This window comes from Protomyctophum bolini (assembly GCF_963924005.1).
Source record: "Protomyctophum bolini genome assembly, chromosome: 19".
Classification (NCBI taxonomy): Eukaryota; Metazoa; Chordata; class Actinopteri; order Myctophiformes; family Myctophidae; genus Protomyctophum; species Protomyctophum bolini.
In genome coordinates this window covers 28,055,710-28,082,318 of record NC_137880.1, presented here as the reverse complement: position 1 = coordinate 28,082,318, position 26,609 = coordinate 28,055,710, and the positions used below count along the sequence as shown (strand labels likewise).

Sequence of the window (26,609 nt, the reverse complement as noted above, 5' to 3'; positions counted from 1 at the left end):
GCCCGCTAAGCTGCAACAGGACGGCATTGATCAGTGAAACGACTGCAATGTGCACATCTTCTGAAACCTAAGACATCAGCTGCTTGCTTCCTGCAACCAGTAATGTAATGCTTCCAAACAGCTGTCACACTGTCAGTTCGCGTGTATGTGTGTGTAAGGAAGAGAAAGAGAGAAAGAAAGAGATGAGAGAGTGATGGCAGCAGAAGTCCTAGTCGGCCCATGGGACAGTGGGAGAGAAAGGCAGACGGTCGTGTCATTTCACTAGAAACATATGGTGAAACTCAAGTGTGTAATTTACCTAGGTCTACGGGTGGGCCGGAACAGCATGCACGGGCACGGGCGCGCGCGCGCACACACACACACACACACACACACACACACACACACACACACACACACACACACACACACACACACACACACACACACACACACACACACAGGGTGTAATTTACCTAGGGCCTATGGGTGGCCCAATATCCCATTGCGCTTGTCATACACACACAAGACAGCTCAAAACATATAGTTCACACACTACAGACGGAGACAAAGAGAAGGGAAACTAATTTCCCCCCAGACCCATCAGGGGTTACAGAGTGCCAAGTAAGAAATCACTCGATGAGAAAGACATCAGCACTTGGAGATGGACAGTGAGACAGACAGTGAGACAGACAGACAGACGGAAAGCAAAACACAGAGATAGAGACAGACAGGCATTCAGGTATTATACAGTATATAGTATTTGTTCTCAAAGTGGGGTCCAGGGACCTCCAGGGGTCCTTGAGGGGATCCCCAATATAATTAGCTAATAATAGCATCAATATCAGTATAACCCTGAATACATAGTATTTGAAGATAGCACTGTGCAGATCTTAGATTTGCTATTTTCATAACATTGAAGGAATGTGAACTTAATAACTCAAATCTTGTATGGGGGATCCCCCTAGCACCAAACAGTTTAAAATGGGGGTCAAAAGACTCAAAATACATGAGTTAGTTTGGTGGTCCTTGACGTTGAAAAAGTGTGAGAAGTTACCAGCATACTACCACACTATATACACTACAGTAAACAAAAACGCAGAGCCCCTGATTGCGTGTACAGTACTTCACAGTCAGGAACACCCAGAGAAACCTGTGGGAGTGGAAACGTACACCACTCATCACATCCTCTCAATTTATAAACCTTGCTCCTTTTCAAAGGCGACGCGACACCCCCCCACCCCCCACCGCCTCCTGAGAGAGGGAGACGAGAGGAAGGTCATGGGAGCAGCGGAGGAGGAGAAAGGCAAAGAGGAAGACGGATTAGAGAGAAAGAGTGCGTTCCTCCCGTTCCATTCCAGCGCTGACCTTCCCCAGCAGTGGCAGCGCTGTACTGTATAGCCATCATCAGCCCACCATGCTTTACAGTTTGGGGTGCAGTGGAGAGAGGATGGTTGGGATTATAGAGCCCCCCTTCCACCTCCACCTCCACCCCCTACTGGGCCTGCATGGCCCCACCCGCCCCAACGCCTTCAGCAACCGTGAACAAGTGTGTGGGGAAGGAGAGAGGGGGGGGGTCTATCAGGTTTCGGGCCGAGGATTGACAGACGTGCCAGTATTAGACGTTTAACAGTTCACACTGTTTGAGGTGTCTGTCTGCTGTAACGCTGATATGATATGAGCCTGTCTGCAGGATACAGTGTGTGTGTGTGTGTGTGTGTGTGTGTGTGTGTGTACACTGTATGTGTGTGTCTGTGTGTGTGTGTGTGTGTGTGTGTGTGTGTGTGTGTGTGTGTGTGTGTGTACGCACACTGGTGTTTGATCTCCTTTTCCCAGCCATGGGGCTTTAACTTTACTCCAGGTGCTGAGAAGTCAACCTGAGGGCATGGGGAGGCACATTCATTCAAAACCAGCCACCCCCTAAACTACTTCTACACAGACAAGATGTAGACAGACACACACACACACACACACAGGAAATTTCCTAGAAGCAGTAACTCAGGCCATGTAACTTTTAACGGTTGAAGCTGGTTGGTTTACCAGTGCAGTTGGTGTCACCTTGGTATGCATTGGCAGGAGTCCTGCTATACAGTAGGACAAACACACTTCTGTTACACACACACACACACACACACACACACACACACGTCAGACCCAAAAGAGAGCTACTGAGTGAAAAATGAAAAGGTGAAAGCTGGGTTAGTGGGCAGCTTAATGACAATGTGGCATTCAGTTCACCACACACACACACACTTTTTTTCTCAGGGGAACAGCTCTTGACAGAGCAAGGATGTGAGCAGAGTGGCTTGGATCAGTGGTTTGGTTCCCAAAGTGGGGTCCGGGGACCCCCAGGGGTCCCCAGCTAAATGATAGTTTGGAAGAGAAATGGACCCTTATGGGTCTGTAACTCAAGAGTTAAATTAACATTGATTTTACAATGGGAGTCCGTAGACTAATGCATGTCAAACTGGGGGGTCCTTGAAATGAAAATAGTTGAAAATCACTGCTAAAGCTGTAAAAGTCTTCTCTTATGGGGGTCCCTGGCATATCTATTCTAACGGGGGTCCACAGGCTAATGAGTGTCATTTTGGGGGTCCTTGACATGAAAACTGAAAAGGTTTGGGAACCACTGGCTTAGATAGCAGGTTCGAGCACCGAAATACTAGACTTTCTAGTAAGAAAGAGAGAGAGAGAGAGAGAAAGAGACTGAGTTAAAACAGACACCACTTTGACTTATGTCTCCTATGAGGTAATCACACATACATCACGTTTAATTACAGTCCTTATCGTTGCACAATTGTAATAAATTCCATGGGCATCGTTAATGATCTAGTCTGGACGGTGTATCGCTTCCCCCAATGTTGAAAGTAACATAAGGTTTCTCGCATTTCCTGCGATACTGTACATCTCCAGACAGCAGGAATCTGTGTGGTCCATAATGAGCTCAGTAAACATCTGCTACTCCAGTATTAGAGGCTATTTTCTCTGCGTCTCATCCTGTAATATGGAGAAATTAGAGTGCAGGGCGCATTCGGTGTGTTTACACACACACACACACACACACACACACACACACACACACCAGACATAACATACGGGGTCCAAGTGTTTTTTTTTTATACTACCCAATTGACGCTCTAACATACCATCTCGACACCACAATTTTCCATCCACAACAGTAAAACGCTACCGGGTGTCCTCAAGTGTAACTGAATTCCAGTTCTTGTTTTTTTTTTTCTCCCCTCCAAAATACAGGGTTGCACGCCTCCTGCATGCGCTCTCTCTGCTCTAACACTGAAACATTTGTTTAATTAACATGCCAGGAGTTTCTCCTCTCACATCACAGGAGGACACACAACAAAGGGATCCATCTGCTAGTAATGATGGCTGTACACATTCCATAGGTTAACATCACCACCTAGTGTCAAGACGTGGTACTGTATGACAAGAGTCATTAAGCTCTAAGCTAACAACCACATACAAAACCAACAAATACATTGGAAAGTCAAGATTGAAAAAGTATGAAATGTAAACCTTTACTTTAGAAACGTTTTAATAGATCTGCATTAAATAAAACCAGAGCCATTAATCCATTCAGGACGGGAACCCCTTTTGGTACAGATAATTCCGGGGGTCCTTGACATGAAATAGTTTGAGAACCACTGACATAGAAATATAGGTTTTTCAGAAAACTGTTAAAAGCCTTTTTTTCAGCTTCAGATCTAAATGCGTTAACACAGAAAGCCTTACATCAGAGTGGAAAAACAGGATGACAGGTACGATGTACCCCCAAATGAATGAATAACACACCATCATTGCTCTGGGCTTACTGACTGATTTTGAGGGGTAAATGTCTTTCATATTCAAACTCTGGTTCACTGCTGGATGAGCTGGGCTGTTTCACATGTACACCCCACAGCCCTATATGTTCCATCCTGATTCCCATTTCTGGAATTGTTGCTTGTGTCGATGACGAGGGTGAGGTGGATTAAGCAAAGCAAGACCACTTTTCACTTGTTAGTTTCCCCCTGTTGGACCTCTTTGAGGATGTCCACCTCCAACTTAGAGGTGTCGTACTCTCTGAGGAAATCGTACTCGACCCAGGGCCGTGCCCACTTCTGGGCGTGCTCCATCTGCTCCGGGGTCAGGGTCAGGAGAAAGTTGATGCCCTGGATGTTGAATTTGGGACGTTCCCAGCGCTTGGACCATGGCTTCGGACGCATCTTCACCCTGAGCTGATGAATGGAAATATTATAATTTAACTTTCTTGCAAAGCCCTGGCAGCACATCACCCCTACCCGTAAACAACTGCACTGGCTTCCTGTTCTGCATCAATTACAAACTCCTCTTTCTCACCTACAAAATTAATGTTGAAACGCCCTGGCTCCACAGTACTTCTCAGACCTCCTCCTTAAAAGGGGACGTCGCCATCGATAACCAATTATACCATGGCATTGGTACATATATTCATCACGTCATATGCTCATATGTCTATATATATATGTATATGTCTATACTCTATATGTATAATCCACCCGACACTGAAACATATTTCACATTACGTCACCATCCTAAACCAATTATACCCTGGCATTGGTACTGTACATATCTTCATCACGTCATGTAATACACGTCAAGTAATACACGTCAAGTAATAAAAAGTCCCCTGATTCTGTGTTGCCTAGAACTGGAGGCCTGAAAAGAAAATGAGTAACATTATGAAGTACATCTTTGTGATATCACTGAGGTAACATGCTGAGAATGAGTAGTATTCCCCTTTAAACCTACTCTGACACAGAACCTCCTCTATCCCCTACTTGTATGTCCGTATGTCGCATTTACTATGAAATAGGGCTGACCTTCGATCACGTTTTTGAAGATTGACGCTTCGATAAAAAAAAAATCGATCTTTGACACTTCGGCACCCGACGGGTGCGAGGCGAGCAGTGACGCACAATGAATTAGGCTTATAATAAAACAGTGAGATAGCTGCAGAAGATACAAATAGTAGAGAGGAGCGCATATTGGATTGGCCTTTTATTTAACAATTATTAAACAGCGCCTCTCAATTAGGCCTGCCTCTCAATCAAATAAAAAAGAATATGTAATCCAAACTCGAACGGTAACATCAAAGGAACGGTAACATGAATGCACTCTTCAAGCCTGACACATCAACAGCGCCTGACATATAGGCATGCATTACCTCTCCATCAAATAAAGGAATATAATCCAAAACGGCACAGCACACGACGAACGGCATTTTGCTTCTCTCTTCTCTCGTGTAACATTTATAACTGAAATGAAGTCAGAGGCTTCGTGGAAAAAACACCACCCGACCATAACATGAACTCTTATTAAGCGCAAGCAATCAAGCCTGACACATGTAGTGTAGGAATCGCAGGCTCTAGGTTCTATGGAACTAAACTAAAAACTAAAACTAAGCAATGTAAACAAACAGCATTTTCCTTCTCTTGCCATAAAAGTAACTGAAATAAAGAGTAATTTAATCAAGGCTTCATGACAGCGCAGCAGAGCTTGCTGTGAGGCGCACGGCTCCCGGACCAAAAGCGGACGCTTTTGAGCAATAGTGATACTCAACCTCAGGCCCGTGGGACCATTATGACTGGCCCACCAATGAAAATCTAAAAAAAAGAAAGAAAAAAAAATCTGGAAAATGAAATAAAAATAAATAAATCTGAATGAAGTTATCTTTAATTACATTATTATAAGTAATACTATTAGAGTTGTACTATTACTCGAACGAAAATAAAAGCTTGGGGGGGGGGGGGATGCAATGCAAATGAAAGACATATACTGTGTATCCCTATTCCCTGACATAATTTTATAGCTAAACGGACAGAATTCTATTTTATTTGAATGATGAAACCCAGCTGCCATTAATAGTTCTTCACTTATAGCTATCTATTTTCAGGTAGATTGTTTTATTTTACTCAGTCAGCCATATCACTACTCATTTTTTTTCATGAAAAAGGTCATAGCTGGGTAATCTATTTTCAGGCAGATTGTGTTTATTGTATTATATTTTACTCAGCCATAACAATTTATTTTCTGTTAACCAACTTGCTGGCTGGCAGGCAGGCAGACAGCTACTCATAGACAGGCAGACAGACAGCTACTCATGGAGAATTGGACAGGCAGGCAGTCAGACAGCTACTCATAGACAGGCAGACAGACAGCTACTCATGGAGAATTGGACAGGCAGGCAGACAGCTACTCATAGACAGGCAGACAGACAGCTACTCATGGACAATTGGACAGGCAGGCAGGCAGACAGCTACTCATAGACAGACAGACAGCTACTCATGGACAATTGGACAGGCAGGAAGGCAGACAGCTACTCATAGACAGGCAGACAGACAGCTACTCATGGACAATTGGACAGGCAGGCAGGCAGACAGCTACTCATAGACAGGCAGACAGACAGCTACTCATGGACAATTAGGCAGGCAGGCAGACAGCTACTCATAGACAGGCAGACAGACAGCTACTCATGGACAATTAGGCAGGCAGGCAGACAGCTACTCAGACAGGCAGACAGACAGCTACTCATGGACAATTGGACAGGCAGGCAGGCAGACAGCTACTCATAGACAGGCAGGCAGACAGCTACTCATAGACAGGCAGACAGTAAGACAGCTACTCATTGACAGACAGACAAATAACTACTCATGGACAGACAGACAGGCAGGCAGGCAGGCAGGCAAAGAGCTACTCATGTTATGTTATTATGTTATTATAACAGCTACTCATGTTATGTGCAATAATTTGTGCAGTTATGGAAACAGTGTTTGTGTTTATGCAAGAAAATGTAACACATTTATTTATTTACATATTGTGTGCATGCACATTGTACTTTGATACATTTTGCGAAAATAAAGCAATTGAAAGAGAGAAGTTATCAAGTATCATTAATGTCGTAATTTTATCTACTGGCCCCTGGCCCCTTGCCATTTTTGTAATGTGGCCCACAGGTAAATCTATTTGAGTATCCCTACAATAGACTACCGGTATAAGTGCAATCCTTGCTGCCTGGGAGAAATGCCAGGCCCTGTGCTTTAATAATGAATTAATGAATATCCAAAACGATACTAAAATGATCACATATCTATCTATAAGGACAAACCTTATTAGAAAAATATTAATAGTATATGAAAGCCTTTTGAAATGTGTATATAAAGGTTACTATTGTCATTGCAGGTGCTGCCAAATAAGTAATTAGGCTATAGGCCTACCTCATGCCAGTCAGTTGTGCAAATATATAGGTCAGATCAATTAGCAGAGCGGAGCAGCTTCTCTGCAGCACAATGACCGCAGCTCTTCTTAAAGTTTACTTACTTTAATAATATGACATAGTGTAGGATCTCCAGACAAACAAACCTTGGATTATAATTATTGGATTATACTCATTCTTTCTTCAAACGAAAGCACAAGCCACGAGCTAAGAAACTATATAATTCTTCACTGTTCTTCTTGCACATATTTTAAAATGCAACCATGTCACTTGACTCACTTTTGACTTATTTGTCTGCATGGACGGCATGACTGTAGCTGCACTTGTTGACTTCCTCGTTAACATGTGAGGACGGAGCCATGCTTGCGCCATGCTTGCACCTGGCTCGCGGACCAAAATGACTATTCGATTTTTTATTTCAAGATCGACTCCCGTGCTTATCGATTGAACGTCGACTGATTTTTTGGGTCAGCCCTGCATCTCCCGTCACCCCACGCCTCCATATATGGTCACGCCTCGTGACATCACACCTCCATAGATGGTCACGCTTCGTGACATCATGCCTCGATATATGGTCACGCCTCGTGACATCATGCCTCCATATATGGTCATACCTTGTGACATCACGCCTCATGACACGTCATGCCACCATATATGGCCATCTACATATATGAAGATCACAACACTGACCTCATCTAACCCTGGATAACCATACATGGAAAAGACTGGATCGTCACCTTAGATCTGCATACTGTATATGGAGCCGGCCAGCAACTGTACATCTGACCTCAAACCCTTATTTCTCCATATATGGAGCTCACCTGTTCTGACATTTTATATGTTGATCCTCCCCACCCGTCCTTCCTGTTCTGACATTCCATGTTGATCTGACCTCATCAAACCCTGTACACTCAAGACACGCTCCATATATGGCCCGTACAGAATTCATTCCATACGTTGATCTGACCCCCCATGCCAAAGCGCCAGTGCTCGCCCAGCAGTCTGCCGTCAACCAGGCGGCAGCGTGCCACGAGACCTCGCCTTTTGGGGCGAGGTCACTTCTCTTCGTCTTACTGGTTTATTATTATGTCACATCATAATTTACTCTATTTTGTGAGATAAATAGGAAAGTTAAGCTAGAAGGCAGAAACTAACTAATGGATTTCTCACCTTGTTGATGCGCACTTCTCCTATATTGGAGAAGGCCACAGGCGCCATGTCTGGGTCCACGGTGCTGTACTCGGGCAGCGCGTCTCTCAGGTACATCAGGTCGTCATCCAGCCTCTTCTCTAGTTTCAGTAGGTCTATCTGCTGGATCCGAGGGCTGTACAACTCGTAGCAGATCTCCACACCTGGGTATCAACGTGCACACACACAAAATATTAGGGAAGTTCAAAGTTGCATTGTAATGTAGAATTGACAGATGTCAGTCTCCTGGACTAGCTGGGAAAATCAGTATATAAATTATACCGACTTTGAGCAAGGCAATGAACCCTGAACTCAAAGAGCTCCGCAGGCTATATCAACTGTTAAATGTGTATCATGAGTGAAATATAGTATAGAAAGTAAGGAGGAATTTCAATAATCTCCAGCTCTATGTTCTTACACTGTGTTGGAAAATGCTAAACCAGTCTATCAATACATTTTCACAAATAAATTAGAGATTTACAGGAATCGCTGTTAGAGAGAACAATACAGACATCCAATACATGTCATTGTCCCTTCATAGCTTTGGTCATATATATATATAGTACATAGTATATGGGACAATTTAAACATTACCAAATTTACCAGAATAACTTACCATTATATAACGATTACAAGGTTAAGAAGTCATGGGCATTTAAATTATTTTTATTTATTTTTCAAATAATTGTTGTACCCTTACAATGGATGTTGCTTTGTCCAGTACGCAACAGGAAAAATGACTATTTGGACATAATGCACAGAGAGAGAAAGGTGACATAAGGCAGAGAACAAGTGTGTGTACTTTATTTACTCTTGTCCATCCCTTTTTGGGATTACTTGTTCAGTACTTGAGAAGGTTTGATTTAGAGAAAAGTACATGCTGAAAATAAATGTCTTCACCTTGGCCTTTGATGATATTCCTAAGAACAAATGTGCATCCCAGTCCGGTGCCACTCCTCCTAGTGCAAATTCCCACAAAGCGGTTGGTTTTCCCACTGGCGTGTGCATCCGCCATGTTCACAGCTAGGATACTCCCTAAAAAGTAAAAACAGTAGATAATCTTTTAAAATATGCATGCTGAATGATGAAGCTAGTTCTGATTTCACTACAAGACTAAACTGCAGTAGCCAAAATGTAAACATTCTCCTTCTCTCTACAGTTCTTTTGTCTCTCTGCCCAACAGAAAAGTCTCATCATTCACATACAGTATACTTCCAGTGTGGCTAGATTGAGTGTAGTTGTCTCGTACCTACGTAGAACTCAGGAATGTTCAGTACTTTCCTCCTTTGGATCATATCTTTCCTCTCCATGCGGAATTTGAACGGGTCTGTTCTCTGACGAGGAGGGATAAACTCTGGACTCAGAAACCTGGTAAAGAGCGGCAAGACACTTTATGTTACAGTCTTACATATATTGTATGAAGCCGAGATTTAACAACAACATTAGTCCACTAGAGGGGACCGCTGTATCAACCTTTGGTCTAGGGGTAGCCCTGGTCCAGTGCATCTCGCTAACGCGCTAACAGGAAAGCCTCTGCTGCACACGGGTAAAAGTTCTACTGCCGAGCGAGGGGTCCAACTTTACCGAAAACAAACAAAACCACTTAGCTACTCACCGAAAACAAAGCATGCTTTCTTTTGGAAAAGGTCTATTCTCCAGGCTGGGAAGAGTCTCAGGTCCCCAGCTTCTCTCTAAAATGCACTTTGTGCCATTTTAATAAAGTAATGTACCGACAGAGTAACTTCTTCTACTACTACATTTCCAGGTTGTGCCTCTGCCGAACGTGGGGGCCGGAGACGCTTTTCCAAAACATAGCAGGCTTTGTTTCGGCGAGTAGCTAAGTGGTTGTTTAGTTGCATGTACCAGCAGATGCTTTCCTGTCAGGGCGTTGGACCAGGGCTAGTCTACGGGCAGATAGTTTTCTCTATCATAGCAGTTGGTTGGTGGAATATCCTCATTATTTACAGTACAAACTTAAATGTTCTGTGAAAAAAGGGTTGAAGAAAGAAAAGTCACACGATATATACATATACAATCTAGTGGGAGTTTAATTATTATGTATTTTATGAACAATTGTGATCATGTTTACATTTTCAAATTGTCTGTGTCGTTAACTCCATAAGTTTTAATGGCTACTACTGAGAATCTTAGTTAGGTTAGGGTTTTGTATTTTAAGCTGTGCAGTTTTATTTTAACCGTTTTGTGTGTTCTCTTATTGACTTATACATGTTTTGGTTTATTTCATCATCTTGTTTTGTGTCAAGATGATGTCCACCCAGGAGGAAGCTAGGAACGGCATATAACGAAATAGCCCTAGAATGGCTGTGATATTACATACATTAGAAAGGAGTGTTGCAGGTCATTAATGACCGACACCTGTCTATTGTGTGGCCCGCCCCATACCTAGAGCGACCAAATCTAAACTGTTCATTTGAGGGGCAGAAGTATAGCTGGTGGTGTGGTGTGGAACAGGATTAAATGTCTTGATGTCATATTCGACCATAAAAACTCTCTGGCCACGGGTGGCATGGCTGTACTACCTAGGGGGGATATTTCTCATGTTATTTTAACAGGCTTAAAAACACATCTTGTAGGAAAAGAATTTTTTTTAGCTTTAAACAGAAAGCCAACTATTAGGGGACTAACTATTTGAACATGATAGGGACATCTGGTAACCCTACCATGTGTGATCACTGGATATGTGGTGGTGTGAATGAAACTGGTGGGAAAGTGGAGGACAATGGGTGAGAGTACACGCAGCACTGCAACTTTTTTTTCTTATACATTTTTTTTATCCCACTTTTTTTGTAACCCATTTTTCACCCATGTGTCAATTATCTAATGTGATCCTGGGCTCTACACAACCTCCGCCAACCTAGTCCCCATCATATATGGGGGACATGGGGAGAGCAACGGACTTGAACTCATGCTTCCTTCATGCCCAAGTGTCCAAGTTGCTCCTTTACACCTGACAGGGGGAGTTTCCCTGGTTGGATGTAGCACGTGGAAGGAACACGTTATTCCAACCAGTTCCTTTCCCCTCCATCAGGCGCCCCGGTTGGCCAGGGGGAGGCAGTTTAGAGACCAGGATTACTGCATGTTTTTTGTGAGGGTACCTACTAGGGGACACGGGGAGAACATGCAAACTCCACACAGAAAGGCCCTTTTGCCAACCCCGCCTCGGGTATGGGCACTGATGACACGGAGGAGGAAACACACCACCAGCACCCACAGCGCCTCGAGCGGGAATCGAACCCAGGACCTTCTAGCTATGAGGCGACAGCACTACCGTGCCCCAGCACTGCAATTTTTAATGTCACCGAATCAACACTGATACAGAAGGGCATATGAGTGATCTATGGCTGCCTGTCTATATGGAAATTAAATATAGACATTCTTGGGCCACAGCCCCACAGGTGTGAGGGCCCAGAGCCATGTGGCCTAAATAGCGCTTCTGGTGCAACATTGCCAAACAAACGAAGAAATTAAAGAAAATGAATGATATACTTACTTTCGTAGGGATGACTCTGTTAGTGTTTTGTCTATGACGACAGGTTTAGGGGGAGGCATAAATTTGGGTGGTGGACCCCCATCGTCACTACCGACAGCAAAGCGAGGCAAAGACGTAGACAGGAACCCTGTTAGAGGATGTTAAATCATTAATAACTTAACTACGTTGAGTTTAGAAAAGAATAGATAGTTCAGGTGAAAGTTAAACGCTGTAGCCGCAATGTTGTGTTAAGTAGCATTTAGCTGCTAGCTCTAGTGACAGAAAACGTCACGGTTTATATCATCAACGTCAAACGACATCTTTTAAAATACATATGAGGGGTAAACTTATTTGACATACTTACTTTCGTGAATTTTTAGATTTCGTAATAATCTTAAAGCGGACATTCCGTCAAGCTTCTTTGTGCAGAGTGCCATGATGATGTCTGACCTTGTTGTGTCGCATATTGTTGCTAGTCGATACGGACGGAAGCCGCATGGCACAACATTAAAACTCGATTTGACAGCAATGCAATGAAGCCAGCTTTCCACACGATGTCACTATTGTATCATCTGTTACACCGTGCGTGCTGTATCATCAGCCTCCACCTGTCTGATGCACAGTGCGCACTGCAGTCGACCTCAGCTACAGACAGTGAGTACAGTTAAGCAGACAGACAGACAGACAGACAGACAGACAGACAGGTACTAGGTAGGCCTAAGTACGTAGCAGGTAGGCTAGTATTCGCACCTGAAACAAATTCAATCAGATGCGTTGACTCTGCCGCGGTCAGTTAACTACAATTGGTCATTAATTCATTATTGAAATCTGAATTCAACCAAGCGTGTAGGCTAATAATGCCGATAATCGGCTATAAGGATAAGCACTGGCCAGTCTTATTCTTAAGTCCAGCACACTGAGCACAGGGACAATGCTTTATAGTTCTACTATTTGGCCGAAAAGGTATGGGCTGAAGCCTTTGCCCGCCTTATTAGGCAACATAAATTATCTCAGTAGTAGCCAAACTTCGGGTTGCCTTATATTTTTCAGACGTAAACAATTTGTATGGGCTTAGGCTACCCTATAGCCTACTAATTATATTATAACAATATATTCTATCACTAGTTTTTATACCGTTACTATTTAAAAATGTAATTAATTTGTATTATTTCCATTCGTGTATTTTTTGTTATCTTCCAACTGTTAGTTGACATTTGTATTTATTATTTGTATATCTCAATAACTTCCATAAATGCCACATGACTCATGAGATCATGCCTTAATTGGATCGACCCCCAAATTGGCCGAAACCCCCATCTGAAAATAGTTTGTGTCTGGGACCTCCACTCTATAGGCCTACAAGATAACCTTGTTAAAATGTTTCAAATATACCGGTATTCCACATTTTGATTTTTTTCCCCCTTCTTCTTCTTCTTCTTCTTCTTCTTCTTCTTTTTCTTCTTCTTGGAATGAGTGGAACAGTGGATGGATGGTTGGTTGGTTATAGTAACCCAGGGGCTTTGAGACCACGCGAGCGACCGTCCTACAGGTGGGCAGCCTCCCTAAGCACGCAGTTGGAAATGTAAGCAGAGCGTAGAGAAGCACTGTGCTGCTTGCAGCCCGACACCCAGCAGGGATCAACTCTATCTTTGGTGGAATGATGAGTTGACCCGGAGAGAGAGAGAGAGAGAGAGAGAGAGGAATTATGGAACCAAACATCTTATTCGGCATACGACGCAGCAGAACATAAAAATGCACCCATGCTGCTCGACCCTCTGATGTTTGGGAGAAAGTCACGCACTTTGAGGCTTTAAGGATGTTCTTCCCAGATGGGACTCTACTCTCAGCCGTCAATTATGCGCTCGTGTTGGGAATAACGTGTCTGGCCGTCTCCTGCGACTTCACCCAGGGCTCCGAAGACGTCTTCTCAGGTTGGAAAAGCTGCTTTCGTTGGCGTTTAGGAAAAGCAACAGTTTTAAATGCATGACTGATTGATTGATTGACCAGCGCCAAGTGTATTTGTTTTGCAGACGTTACGTAGCCTACTACTACGCACCAGTCGCAAATCTTTACTAGTTGTTTTGCACTCGTGCCGTTGACATGCTGCAGCATGCAGAAGGCTTGCTTCATAAATCACACTGAACATAGCTAGTTTAACACGCGTAAATGAACTACAAAGAAAGCGTCATTTGGCCAAGTGGCATTAGCAGAGAATGACCCACAGGCAAGAACGCACATCAAAGAACAGTTTTCCACTTTAGTTAAGCGCTTCAGGGTTATCAGTTATCGCGTTTACTCAGTAATTTCTGAAACAGAACGCATAACTTACTGATGAGAGACGGAGATAAAGACGTGGGATATTGTAGTTAATGTGTTACTACTAGATAAATCCTCGACCGGGTCGTAACTTACTTATCATACCGTTTAATGGCCCAACAACAGATGAAAACATGTGCGCACTCACACTGTATAATGCGTGAAATGTTCACATCATGGATTACATGGCTTTTTCACAGTCACTTGGGTGTTGGAAAGGGAAATTCGTAGAGCAAGTGTTATTGGAAGGAGAATAGGAGATGCCCCCATATAGCCTTTTCCTTACAGTTTCCCCCCAGATGTTGAATAAATATGTTATGATGAACAGAGAAAGAGAGAAAGGGTAGGTCTAAACTAAAATAGACCAATCCTTAACACACAGTCAGTCTAGTACATTTCTATTTCTAGTACATTTCTATACTATAACAGTATATAGTATAGAAATGAAACCTTCTCTCTCCATCTCTACAAGGAAAGCCTCAAGGTTTTGTTTACAATGTCATAAACCAGAAGGGAGCTTTGTGTCAATGTTAATTGGCCCTAATGGGACTAATGGTTTGAAATGAGCAGACTTAACACTAAAGGTGCTAATAAGCACATTAAAGCAGATACACAGAGTGTGTGTGTGTGTGTGTGTGTGTGTGTGTGTGTGTGTGTGTGTGTGTGTGTGTGTGTGTGTGTGTGTGTGCGTGTGTGTGCGTGTGTGTTGGGGGGGGGGGGGGGGGGGTGTCTTTCCCAGAAAGAAAGTGGGGGAAAGAATAACAATGACACAATTTTCTTCTGATATAATTATGCTGACATATGCATGACAAATATATTCAGACTTTGGGGGAATGATTGCACCACTTCACTGAAACAGTTTTTGTAGACCGTTAATCTTCAACTTTACATTATGGTAAACACACAGATAAATTGTTATGGTCATTTATTTAGCCTAGATATTTTCACAAAGGAAATGAACCTTCCAACATAGTAACAGAGGCAATACTTTCCCGTCTGCATCTTGGACATTTCAAATGGAATGCAATGCTAGATATTTCTCAATTGCCATGAAGTGTATTATGGAATTTCATTTTCACATGTTAGACAAAGGGATTGATGCCCTAGAAACCTCTTCAGCAACACAATGTTAAGCTGGAGCCAAATCTCCAGCATTAACCAATACCATAGGGTGGGTGGGTGGGTGGGTGTGTGTGTGTGTGTGTGTGTGTGTGTGTGTGTGTGTGTGTGTGTGTGTGTCCAATACCATAGGGTGGGTGGGTGTGTGTGTGTGTGTGTGTGTGTGTGTGTGTGTGTGTGTGTGTGTGTGTGTGTGTGTGTGTGTGTGTGTGTGTGTGTGTGCGCACGCACGCGTGTGTGCGTGCGACTGCCACAACATGCGCTTTACTAGTTTTAGATTTTCATTGGACTGAATAAGATTGCGTTTTTATATCAAAAGACAACCGGATCAGATGGAGTTCAGCTTTCCATTAGAACAGGTTTTTACCAATATCCCAGCTTAGTAAAGATTAGGCCTATTGAAACACTATGTTGTAAGCAGGAGTTAATTTGCTGAAATCTCTCACGCTCAACTTTGCAGCAACATAAACACATTTCCATCATATAAGAGGTCTTTACCTCTGGACCTTTCAATGGTCCATTGATTAAATGCTGTGCAGCTCAGGGGGATGGGGAAGCAAGCCCCCTGTTCTCCGCTGTTTCCCTTATGGTTACTACATTCACAATTCTAAAGTCATATGAAGCATAGGCACGAAAGATTGAGCAGGACATCGAGTTTCCGGGTGCGGTGTTGGAGTTTTCCACAGCATCCCTTGATCAAGCAGCATGCTTTTGAAAAACTGCTGACTAAAGCATCCTTTCTGACGAATTAAGAGAGAAGTCTGCCTCAGAATTCCTCAGGGACAAAGGAGGAGCTTCAGTCCTTGCATTCTTGGCCAGCTGGAGTCTCCCTGGAGACCAAGGGCCAGTCCTTTGACTGACAGCCGCTGCCAGGCTGCAGGGGTGACAGAAGTTGCAGGTTTAGATGTAGCATCTGTCAGTCACCAATCTGAAATATCTGATTTGAATTTGTGCAGTGATGCTAAACAGGCAGGCACTGAACAGATCGGACCCGAGAGAGAAACAACTTTTGATGTACAAAGAAATGTTTATGACAATGGCCGCTAATTAAATACTGTAACATCACGTTGGTTTACCGCAGACATGTCATGTATTATCCCTGTCTGGTTACATTTTGGTTGGGCTTTGTGTGGCTCACAGGCAACCAGCGGCTAACTTAAAGTTAAAACAAGGTTCACATTTCAGCAGAGGGCTTGAGCTTGCAGCCCAAATGAAAACAAACTCTGTTGGTGGGTAATTTAATTCTGTCCCTGACTCTGTTATCATCTCCTATTATTCCAACACACAGCTGTCTGAATAGCTAATTAGAGGTGTGGATTGAGCGATTCGAGCGGGGAGCAGCAAGGCTAACACCTAGCAAGCTATAGCCTGGCTAACACTCATTACTTTACACCTTTATCACCTTAATAAAGCTGCTTATTTGGTCGTAAAAACCCACCTCAACTGCATACGAACTTACAGTAAAATATTGGGGTTTCCATTATCTACTGGAGTACAGTGAAGCTCCTCTGTCAATAAAGCCCTAAGCAAGACCTATTTAACCCACTCAAAGAGATGTGAGGCTGTTAAGGGGTCGTAGGGTCAACTCAGGTCAAACCATAGTAACTTAATGTGTGTGTGTGTGTGTGTGTGTGTGTGTGTGTGTGTGTGTGTGTGTGTGTGTGTGTGTGTGTGTGTGTGTGTGTGCGTGTGTGCGTGCGTGCGTGCGTGCATGCGTGTTTGTGTGTTCGTGCGTGTGGTGGGTGGGGGGCTAATCATTCATCTTCCATCCTCTGTTCCTGGTGCTCCTCACAAGGTGGGGGTCCATGGAGGAGAAAGTCAGTCAACATTGAGGTTTTGTCCTCTAAATTCATATGCAAATCTTAGGTGTCACATATTAACTAGCTTCACAAAAAGGTGGATATTGTGAAGGGGAAAACAATGTTTTACCTGTCACTTCTTAGACAGCAGTCACTCAATCTCCAGAGCCCAAGAGTTCAAACTTTTAGTGCTCTATTTAGAGCTAAACTTATTTTTTTACTATTTTGAAAAACATTTTTCAATAGTTAAAGTAGCCAATCTACAAGCTCACAACCTGTTGATGCTAGTTGAACTATTCAAAAATGTTTTTCAAAATAGTAAGAAGTTTAGGGATAAGGAGTTTAGCATGGACGAAAATAGAGCCCTTAATCCATAACGTGGATTAGATTTCGATTTTGTGTAAAAAAGAAAAAAACTATTAAACAACATAAAACGGGATTGGCATCACTTTGATATCCGATCTGTGATCATATCATTTCTAGTTCGATATTGTTATTTGTTAACACCCAAAATCCAAATCTGATCCACTCACATAGGGATCATGAGGATCTCATATTTTCCTACAACGAAGCCTCGTGTATATACATCTTCAGCCCCCCTGTTTAAAATGCTGGATCAGGCCACCTTCAACACACACACACCCTCCAGCTTTTGCCCAATACCGGCAGTCTTTGTTCTGCTTTCCAATTCACACACACCTCCACTTGTTGGCCAGTGCAGCTCAATGCCCCTCATTACTTATTATCTGCCCTGTATTTTTGGAGTGGCCCTGGCCTGGACTGGATCGAGTAGTGGTCCTGCGTCATCCCCCTTCAGACATGCCCTCCCCCCTTCCACACGTGTCCCCCAAATTCTCCTCCCTGTCTATTTCTCTCCCTCCATACCCCGCTGCTGCTCCTCCTCCTCCATCACCCCACTCCCTAAACTTCAACTCCCCCCTGGGGCTTGGCCTGATCACTGCCTCTGTGCCTGTGTGTGCCAGGTGAGCTCTGTCTAAACAAATCCTGCCTCCTGCTTGTTTTGTCTACTGCGGTGGAAGGAGGCGGCATCGGGGACAGTGGGGGCTGTGATTCTGTTTAAACTGACTCGGGATGGTCAGGGAAGGGTGGGGGAGGGCTTTAGAGACTTGTTTTGGCGAAATGCAGTTCGCGGTATTGAGAAAGGTCTCGAATTAACAGGCCGATGTCTATATGTCTCGCATTTGTATTCTGTGTCGTATTGTGTTGGAGCTATGATCTCCCCCTTTTTTAAACTTAATAACACGTTAAACGTAACTTCACAGAGTGATGTAGTCTACTTCACGTAAATCACAGTAAGAAAAGACAGGTTGAAAGATGGATTTTTAAGCCTTTAGACATGGATTGTCTTAGAGTGCAAGTCTGTATTAAGGATTCATACTTCATAGCTAATATTTTGTATGCTGAACAGATGACTATCAGTTTGGATATGACATTCATGTGCAACATCTATTCCTAAACTGTAATAAGCCATGTGATATTAAATAGTTGTATGAGATGAGCCATGATTTGCGAGTAAGATTCATGGCTCAGCAGTGTTATGTATAGGGCCGTGTTTATTGTTAGAAGTGTTTGGCACCAACAAAGTTTCATTTACAGCCATGCTTAAAAAGTCCCAGAGAAATGTGAACCATGAGGGGCTGTCAGCACTCAGCACAGACAGTGTGATGTAACAGTGTGTGTGTGTGTGTGGTGTGTGTGTGTGTGTGTGTGTGTGTGTGTGTGTGTGTGTGTGTGTGTGTGTGTGTGTGTGTGTAACTGTGCGTGCGTGCGTTTCTGTACTACATCTTGAAAGGGTGCTGGGGGTCATGTCTTTCACAAAGTCAGGCTGTGCCAGGCCAACCAACACACGTGCATGTTTGAATGAGTCAAACCGAAACTCGAAGGAAATAATTAATAGAAAAGTAAATTAAATAAAATTGGCTTTAATCTAGTCCTAGATGTTTTCTGAGAAGAAAGGCTTCAGTGTCAGCTTGGTCATGTCCTGACGCATGTGCTGGATAAAAGCATTACTATAGATGCCAAGAAATGCACAAGAAAAGGAATGCATCCTGAATGAGGTAATGCTGCATACATGACTTGGCTGCTATTGGAACCTTAATTAAATTATGAAAGACAAAGCAATAGTAATGTGATTCTGGCAACTGAGAAAACGAGATACTACTTTAGGCAATATGATTAAATCATCCCAGATCCCACTGAAAGAGAGCTATTCCCTTTAAATTATTTGAAAAGTTAGCTTCTAACAATACTTCAAAAATATAGCTCAGTGGGTCAACACAAGACTGTTACTGTACTTACCGTTACCGCTTACTTACCTTACTTACTTAAAATACCATCTTTCTGTAAGAGAGTCTCTTCTGCCAAACAACAGATCTCATTTTGAAACAAAACTCATCATTTAACCCAATGCATGCAGCCCAGACGGCACGCTAATGACAGTGTGAAACAGAACAAACATAACCTTAGAACCTAACATTTCAACAACCTCTAGACTCCTATTGAGTCCTAAGCCAACAGACTGAGAGACGGGTTGGATTCGCAATTCAGTAATGACCGTCTTAAACAGCTGCTTATAATCAACAGTGAAGGACTCAACCATTCAGCTCTTAATCCCAATATGATAATCATTATTTTGCTTAAAACCCACCCAAACTGGGTTATGGTAATGACTGTTATGGATGGGGGTGGGGGTCCTAATTCTTCATGTGTGAAGGAACGCAGTCTCACACTCATAGCCACTATGCAAGCATCATTCATTAAGGCAGCAGGGTACTCTCCATCCTATCTATCCTCAAACCTGATTCAACTGTATCAAGCAACAGTGTGTGTGTGTGTGTGTGTGTGTGTGTGTGTGTGTGTGTGTGTGTGTGTGTGTGTGTGTGTGTGTGTGTGTGTGTCTGTGTGTGTCTGTGTGTGCGTGTGTGCGTGTGACCGTGTGTGTGTCACAAATATGGCAAAATGTACTGTAGCAAGTGTGGTGTGTCAACGCTTAACAACTTTTTTTTCTGCCATATTTGTTTATCCTGTACTGTTGCATAAACATGAGAATATGAGAAGGCAGCGCCCAGGGAATCCTATACATTCATTTTGAATTGAAAACGTAGGCTAAATAAAGACACCATAAACACCAGATAGTAATGGTTGGGGCCTGCTTCTGCAAGCAGGGATGCTTGCACAGTCCCAAGTTCCCAACATAAACACAGATCAGGGCTGAAGCAAAAGTAAGAAATGTTGTGAAAGATGCTGTGTGTGTGTGTGTGTGTGTGTGTGTGTGTGTGTGTGTGTGTGTGTGTGTGTGTGTGTGTGTGTGTGTGTGTGTGTGTGTGTGTGTGTGTGTGTGTGTGTGTGCGTGCGTGACTGTGTGTAGGTGTGTGTAATTATCTACTCAGTAGATTCTACTGTACTCACGTCCACCCCACTCAAATTATCCTATCATACACAGTGACACGCACACACAAAAACACACACACATGCACACACACACACACATGCACACCCAGGCAGACACTCACTAAAACTCACTCACGCATGCAAGCGCGCGCGCACACACACACACACACACACACACACACACACACACACAGATATGTACTGTATGTACGCACAGTTGCACACACACCACCTCTGCTCCTGTATCCGTGGGAATTTCAACCACGCTTTGAAGCCCCCCCTTACTGTCTTCTTTCTCTCTGCTTCTCGCTCACTCGGCTTCCTGGGAGTTGATTTATGTCGCATTCTGAGAGTCGACGTGGCCGTGTCGATCCCAACTCCTTGAAAACATTTTCCCCTCCACCGCTCCACACATTCCGTTCCTTCTGTCTTCAACTCATCCTTTCTTAGGACAGTTCTGGACTGTGATACTCCACAGTGGTGCTGTGATACGACATGTTACGCCTCATTAATTCTATATGGTTTGATTAAAACCATAGGAAGGGGGGAGTGGTGCGACGGGGAAGGGGGTACAAAGGGAGAATCGGAGATGGAGGGAAGTGGAGAGGTGGGGTGCAGGAGGGCTGGCCTGAACAAGGAGGCATTGTGTACCACCCCCCTTACACACAACCACCACTACTGCCCCCCCACCCACCTCCCAACTGTGTAAGACTGACAGTCTGCATTACAGCACGCTACAACAGCCCCTTCTCCAAGCACTGCTAATCTGTTGCTTACTTTCTGGCCCCTCGGGCGAGTGCAGGTAAGAGACACAGCAAAGAGAGAGAGGCAAGAACTGAAAGAATAAGGAGGAGGGGGGGGGGGGGGGGGGGGGGTTACTGATTCAGGAGAGTTGCAGAGGAAAAAAGGTGCACGTACATTATGGCTAATAACTTTATACTAGTATTGTATTGCTAGAGGCCACGGCACGCATTCAAGAGACATAAAAGGGCACTGGGTGTTAGCCTGCTTTGCAGCTCCAGGCCCAGCAAAACGAACACCTACTGACAGTGAATGACTAGTGCAGAGTGCAGCTTTTACAGTCCTGTTGGTTGTTCCTTTGCAGATCTGTCTGAGGGCATTTGTAAATGGAAGGGGGATCTCCTTGGTTAAGTCCTATTGAACATGCCATGGAGAGGTCTTTCACTCTCTCTCTCTCTCTCTCTCTCTCTCTCTCTCTCTCTCACGGCACCTCAGGAGTTGTTCCGTCCCCACTTGTTTTCACGGAGCACCTCCACGGATAGTCGGATAAGCTTGTTAATTCCCCCGAAAAGCCCTGGCTTTTAAATACCCATTCCCACCCTTTCTTTACTTTTCTTAAAAAATGGAAATTCCTCTTTTCGTCCCACTTGTGTGCTTTTGAAGCTTCAATAAAGTTATGTGGCTCCGGCTGTGTGGATCATAGTTGTCCTTGACACTAATGATGGCTAGTTGTTTTTCCTTGAACTGTTATTTATCCACTGAAGGTGTGCTCAGCAGGCACGCATGATGTGCAGTGTGCACATATGGTATAACCACATGCAATCACACCACTCAGGTCTTTACGTCCTCAGCCCCAGCTCAGCCATCGTTTTACTTAATTTGTTTCACCCATGAGTGTCCAGTTTGGGGTTGAGTGCCTTGAGTGTCTTCTTGAGTGTCTTGCTTAAGTTTATCTCAACATCAGCTCTTAAGCAAGCATGTGTGTCTGTCTGTCTGGCCCTGTACACACATATCAGACAAACATGCTCTGTGCTGTCTGTGTTTCATAGCCGCCTCAATGCTTTTCCAATGGAAGTCACGTGGTTTGACCAAACACTTGTGTGTTGCAAGTGCGTGCGTGCGTGCAACCCAGTTCATTTCCTCCTGCCTGGGATTTCAAATCCAAGACTCTCATGTACCATACCACACAAGCGTGTTTCTGTAGGCTAGTGTCACTGTCTGTCAGTGTCCGCCCACCCAACCAAACCAATTAAAGCCAACATTGTATTGACTGTGGAGGAGGATACATCTGTCTCCCACTTTGTCGCATAAAGACCCAACAACACTGATACATCTGTCTGGTCCTGTTCTGGACTCTACTTAGATGACCAGTCTGGCTGCCCCCAACCCTCCCCGGCCATAAAAGTGACCATTAAAGTGACAAATCCCTTCCCCACCCACACAGTCACACACACACACACACACACACACACACACACACACACACACACACTCAGTCGCTCTCTTTCACTCTTTCTGTCTGTCTGTGTTTTGTATTGTGGGCATCTGGAGACGCACACATGCAACAGCAAGTGTGTTCCAGGAACATTGATGCACTTTCACAGTCACCCTTCACCCCTGTGTCCCATCGACGATCACACACACATAGGCACGCAGCACATGCACACGCACGCACGCTCGCTCACACGCATGCACGCACACACACAGACAGACAGACTAAATCTCAGAGTGAAAGTGCCCGGTGCAGGGCAGGGCAGGGCTGTAAGGGCAGTGCCTCTTGACCCTCAAGGGTCACCAGGACAGGTAGAGGGCAGGCGAGGCCAGGGGTTGGACCCTCTGTTTGTGTTTCGGGAGGGGGGTGCAGACGAAGGGTCCACCATCCCGCTGTGAGACCTACACCATCTCTGACCCCAGCAGATGTCATCATAGATCCATTCACCCTCTAGAGAAGAGCTTAGAGGATGGATTCACAGGTGGATATTTTGTAATCATCTCTACACAGTATATATTATGTGATAAATTGGAATATCACACATGGCCTTGTAGCCAAAGTGTGCAAAAGGCTAAATAAAGTCTGCATAGATGGCAAGGCTCCGAACGAACGTCGGTCCTGGGCCTTTCGTGTGGTTTTGTTTTAAGCTGAAGCGTTTTATCGTGGCTTTGTTTTCGTCAGGTGAGAGTTGGGAGTTTAAGAGAATCTGTGGTTACCATGTGTTCCTGCAGGGCATGGATTCTTTCCGCCAGTCTGACTTAGCATGTGACATCTCTCTTCACTCTGCTTCATTCCAGCACCCTTTTTTTCTTTCTCTCTCAATGATTTTATTCCCTCGATCCCTTCTCGGCTGGCAAATAAAGAACATACGTGGTTACAGTACGTTTGACACACTGTCCTTTTGCATCTATGCATGAACTAGAAACTCATTAGTTCATCATATTGATATTGATCATATTGTTTTAGTTTCCAAATTAGATTCAACTGTGCACTTTCTGCTTTGCTTCTGTCTCAGTTCGATATTGTGTTTTAAATCTGTCTTTTGCCATCCTTACGTCTCTACTAAGTCTTTACCCCCTCTGTGTGTGTGTGTGTGTGTGTGTGTGTGTGTGTGTGTGTGTGTGTGTGTGTAGTCTCTTTAAGACACTCTGGTCATAACACACACATACAGCCCGTGTCAGCGCCCCGGGCTACGTCGCTATTGGATTCATACGCCAAGAACAAATAAATAGACCCTGTGTAGGCGGCGGGGGGGTATAATGACTTCTGAGGTTATAGCGTTAATGTGATTGAGGTATTTATGTGCACGCATGCATTTGTGCCTGTGCTTGCATGCATGTGTGTGTGTGTGTGGGTGTGTGTGTGTGTGTGTGTGTGTGTGTGTGGGCATTTGTACATGCCTGTAGGTGTTAGGAAGATAAGCTAGTCAGCAATGCTGCGAGCATAGGGAGGCGATCAGACAAGCGAGAGTGTTTGTGTCTCCGCCGACATTAATGACTCCAGCTGCTACGGCTCCAGTCTCAGTCTACAGGGGGGGGGGGGGACCCTGCTGCTGCTACCCCAGCAGGACTGCTGTCCCTCTGGGGACATGACGTGCACACAGAGAAGACAAGCTAAACATGAATATTAGAGTGAAATCATGTTTTGATTGAATATTTTAATAGCAGTTTTTAGGAGTCCTTGTTTCCACTAAATTCATCCTCATCACATACAATTAAACTATGGGATACCGGGTAAACAATGAACCTAGCATGTGTTTAAATCTAAATAACATTCTTAACATTCTGGTCAAGTAAAACGAGCCTATGTAACAAAAACATGAGAAACGAATGATCAAGATGTGTTTGCATGGTAGCCATATCTTGGTCGGTCGCTAGCACACATAGCCTACATACATACATTACATAGATACACAAACACTTGCTGGAAAAATAAAGCAGAGCATAAGGTGCTGTGGTATCAGTTACTAGACATACTTTTGAGATCCCTCATCCTTCCTGCCATTAACAAGAGTAATCTTTCGGTCAATGTTCAGTCTTCACAAGCCTAATCTCTTCCGCTTCCCATAACCTTCCCTTGTTTTGTTATTCTTTTACTTCCTCGCCTTTGTTTCCACCCATTTCTGCCCCAATTGTCCTGTTTTTATTAGCCTGTTTGATCAGGGATAAGTTGGTTCTCATAGCGCAGCGTCAAACAAATACTGTGTTTCAGGTCTGAACAGAAGGATGGGTTGGGTTTACTGGCCATGCAGACAAAAAGGCCAAATACAGTATACACCGCTTGCGACCAGGTCTATGAAAACAAGTGCAAAAGAATCAACCAGTTCCACCACTTGAGCATCCAATATTTTCAAAATGAATCATGAAAGCAAGCCCACTTCAGAAATAAGCCCAAACTAAAGCAACGGGGGCAACTATGAATATTAAGCTATGTTACAGGAAAACTAGCCCAAAGTAGTTGTCGGGTGACTTGTTTAAAAAAAATTCTGTTCCAATCAGACAGTTTTAAGTAGTCTTTGTCTACTCTGAACAAGTTTGCTTGGTCTGGAGGCACCTTATGAATTAGCTTGCGCCAGCTGTCACATGTCAGCCATTAATACTGACAATACAGTATACAGCCGTCCACTTCCCTTGCACTCTTTGTAGTGTGCCGACTGAAGTAGATTAACAACTAAAAACCCTACAGTACGTTGTTAATGTGCAATTGGTGCCGTGATGGACAGTAACAAGTTAATCTAGTTAATTGGACATTTCCTAGTGTGATGCTAGTAGTATTTGAACAGGAGTATCTTTAGGATTGCTGTTCAAAATGTAAGGAAGGTGTAGTTTTTTTTCTTTTTTTTACATATTTACTTTCAATATACTATTCAAATGCAGTCCTATGTCAGGAACATTTTCCATCTCTGCTTCTACAGTGTAGTGTATCCATTCCAAAATGTGGCCACATAGCACAGCTAGCCGCAGTACTGTATGATATAAGATCAGACCAAGATATCCCTTCGTTGATTGTCTTGGGGAAATTCTGATTTCATGGTAGTGACAGCAGTAAGAGTGAAACACAGATAAAATAATGTTGTCAGGCTGCCTAAGACACAGGACATTTGCACTGGGTCTCTGAATGACTGGGTGATAAACATAAGAATGAACATACATCTACTGTCCTGCCTTTTAAGCACTTTGAACTACAACTCTGTATGAAAGGTGATATATAAATAACGTTTATTATTATTATTATTATCTATTGCCATTGAATATATGAATGGTTATAGTGCCGACTATCAACAGCATGAATATTAGCGCAGTGTAGGCTTCAACAGTGAGTATCTGAGTGATGTATGTACAGTCATTCAACAATTAATAATGAATATTAAGCAGCGTAGATCTGTCATTATGTAAGTGTAAGTAGACCATTTGCAAGTACGCAAGAGTAATCACATAGAACAGTAGAAGTAGTATAGAGTCTTGTTGTATTACTATATGTAGTCAAAGAATGCCATTTCTTTATTACATTCAACCTAAATCTGAATGGCTTAGTGGCAAAGAGGATAACGCTATATTTCTTTTTTTTTTACCTCAGTAAGTCGTAGAGCTTTCTTTCAAGCAGCTCTACTACCGTATGCCGCTGCTGTAGCGGTAACGTGCTCTGTCTCCGTGCTGTCTCTCTCACTGCTATAGTGGTAACGTGCTCTGTATCCGTGCTGTCTCTCTCACTGCTGTAGCGGTAACGTGCTCTGTCTCCGCGCTGTCTCTCTCACTGCTGTAGCGGTAACGTGCTCTGTCTCCGCGCTGTCTCTCTCACAGCTGTAGCGGTAACGTGCTCTGT

At 43.7% G+C, this 26,609-nt stretch overlaps 2 protein-coding genes across 2 annotated transcripts in view; one reads left to right on the top strand and one right to left on the bottom strand.

Moving 5' to 3' along the window:
• Window positions 1-3,520: 3,520 nt before the first annotated feature.
• On the bottom strand, window positions 3,521-12,382 carry LOC308334014 (large ribosomal subunit protein bL19m-like). The gene is made up of 6 exons (XM_080790580.1): window positions 12,274-12,382; window positions 11,931-12,057; window positions 9,669-9,787; window positions 9,320-9,454; window positions 8,402-8,583; window positions 3,521-4,214 (listed from the first exon to the last, which is right to left on the bottom strand). The coding sequence occupies exons 1-6, from the start codon at window positions 12,344-12,346 to the stop codon at window positions 3,990-3,992; spliced, it is 861 nt and encodes a 286-aa protein (XP_080646706.1). The 5' UTR covers window positions 12,347-12,382; the 3' UTR covers window positions 3,521-3,989.
• Window positions 12,383-13,516: 1,134 nt separating this feature from the next.
• eva1aa (eva-1 homolog A, regulator of programmed cell death a) overlaps window positions 13,517-26,609 on the top strand; it is a 103,514-nt gene continuing 90,421 nt past the window's right edge. The window contains exon 1 of the mRNA XM_080790528.1: window positions 13,517-13,840. Coding sequence (XP_080646654.1) covers window positions 13,726-13,840 — 115 coding nt within the window. The 5' untranslated portion in view covers window positions 13,517-13,725. The remainder of the gene's footprint in view (window positions 13,841-26,609) is intronic.

Coding starts and splice junctions, on each gene's coding strand:
- LOC308334014 (XM_080790580.1), bottom strand. CDS start 12,346: ATGGCACTCTGCACAAAGAAGCTTGACGGAATGTCCGCTTTAAGATTA. Junction 8,584..9,319: donor GAATATCATCAAAGGCCAAG/GTGAAGACATTT, acceptor GTTGATACCCAG/GTGTGGAGATCTGCTACGAG. Junction 4,215..8,401: donor GAGAAGTGCGCATCAACAAG/GTGAGAAATCCA, acceptor TCCATTCATCAG/CTCAGGGTGAAGATGCGTCC.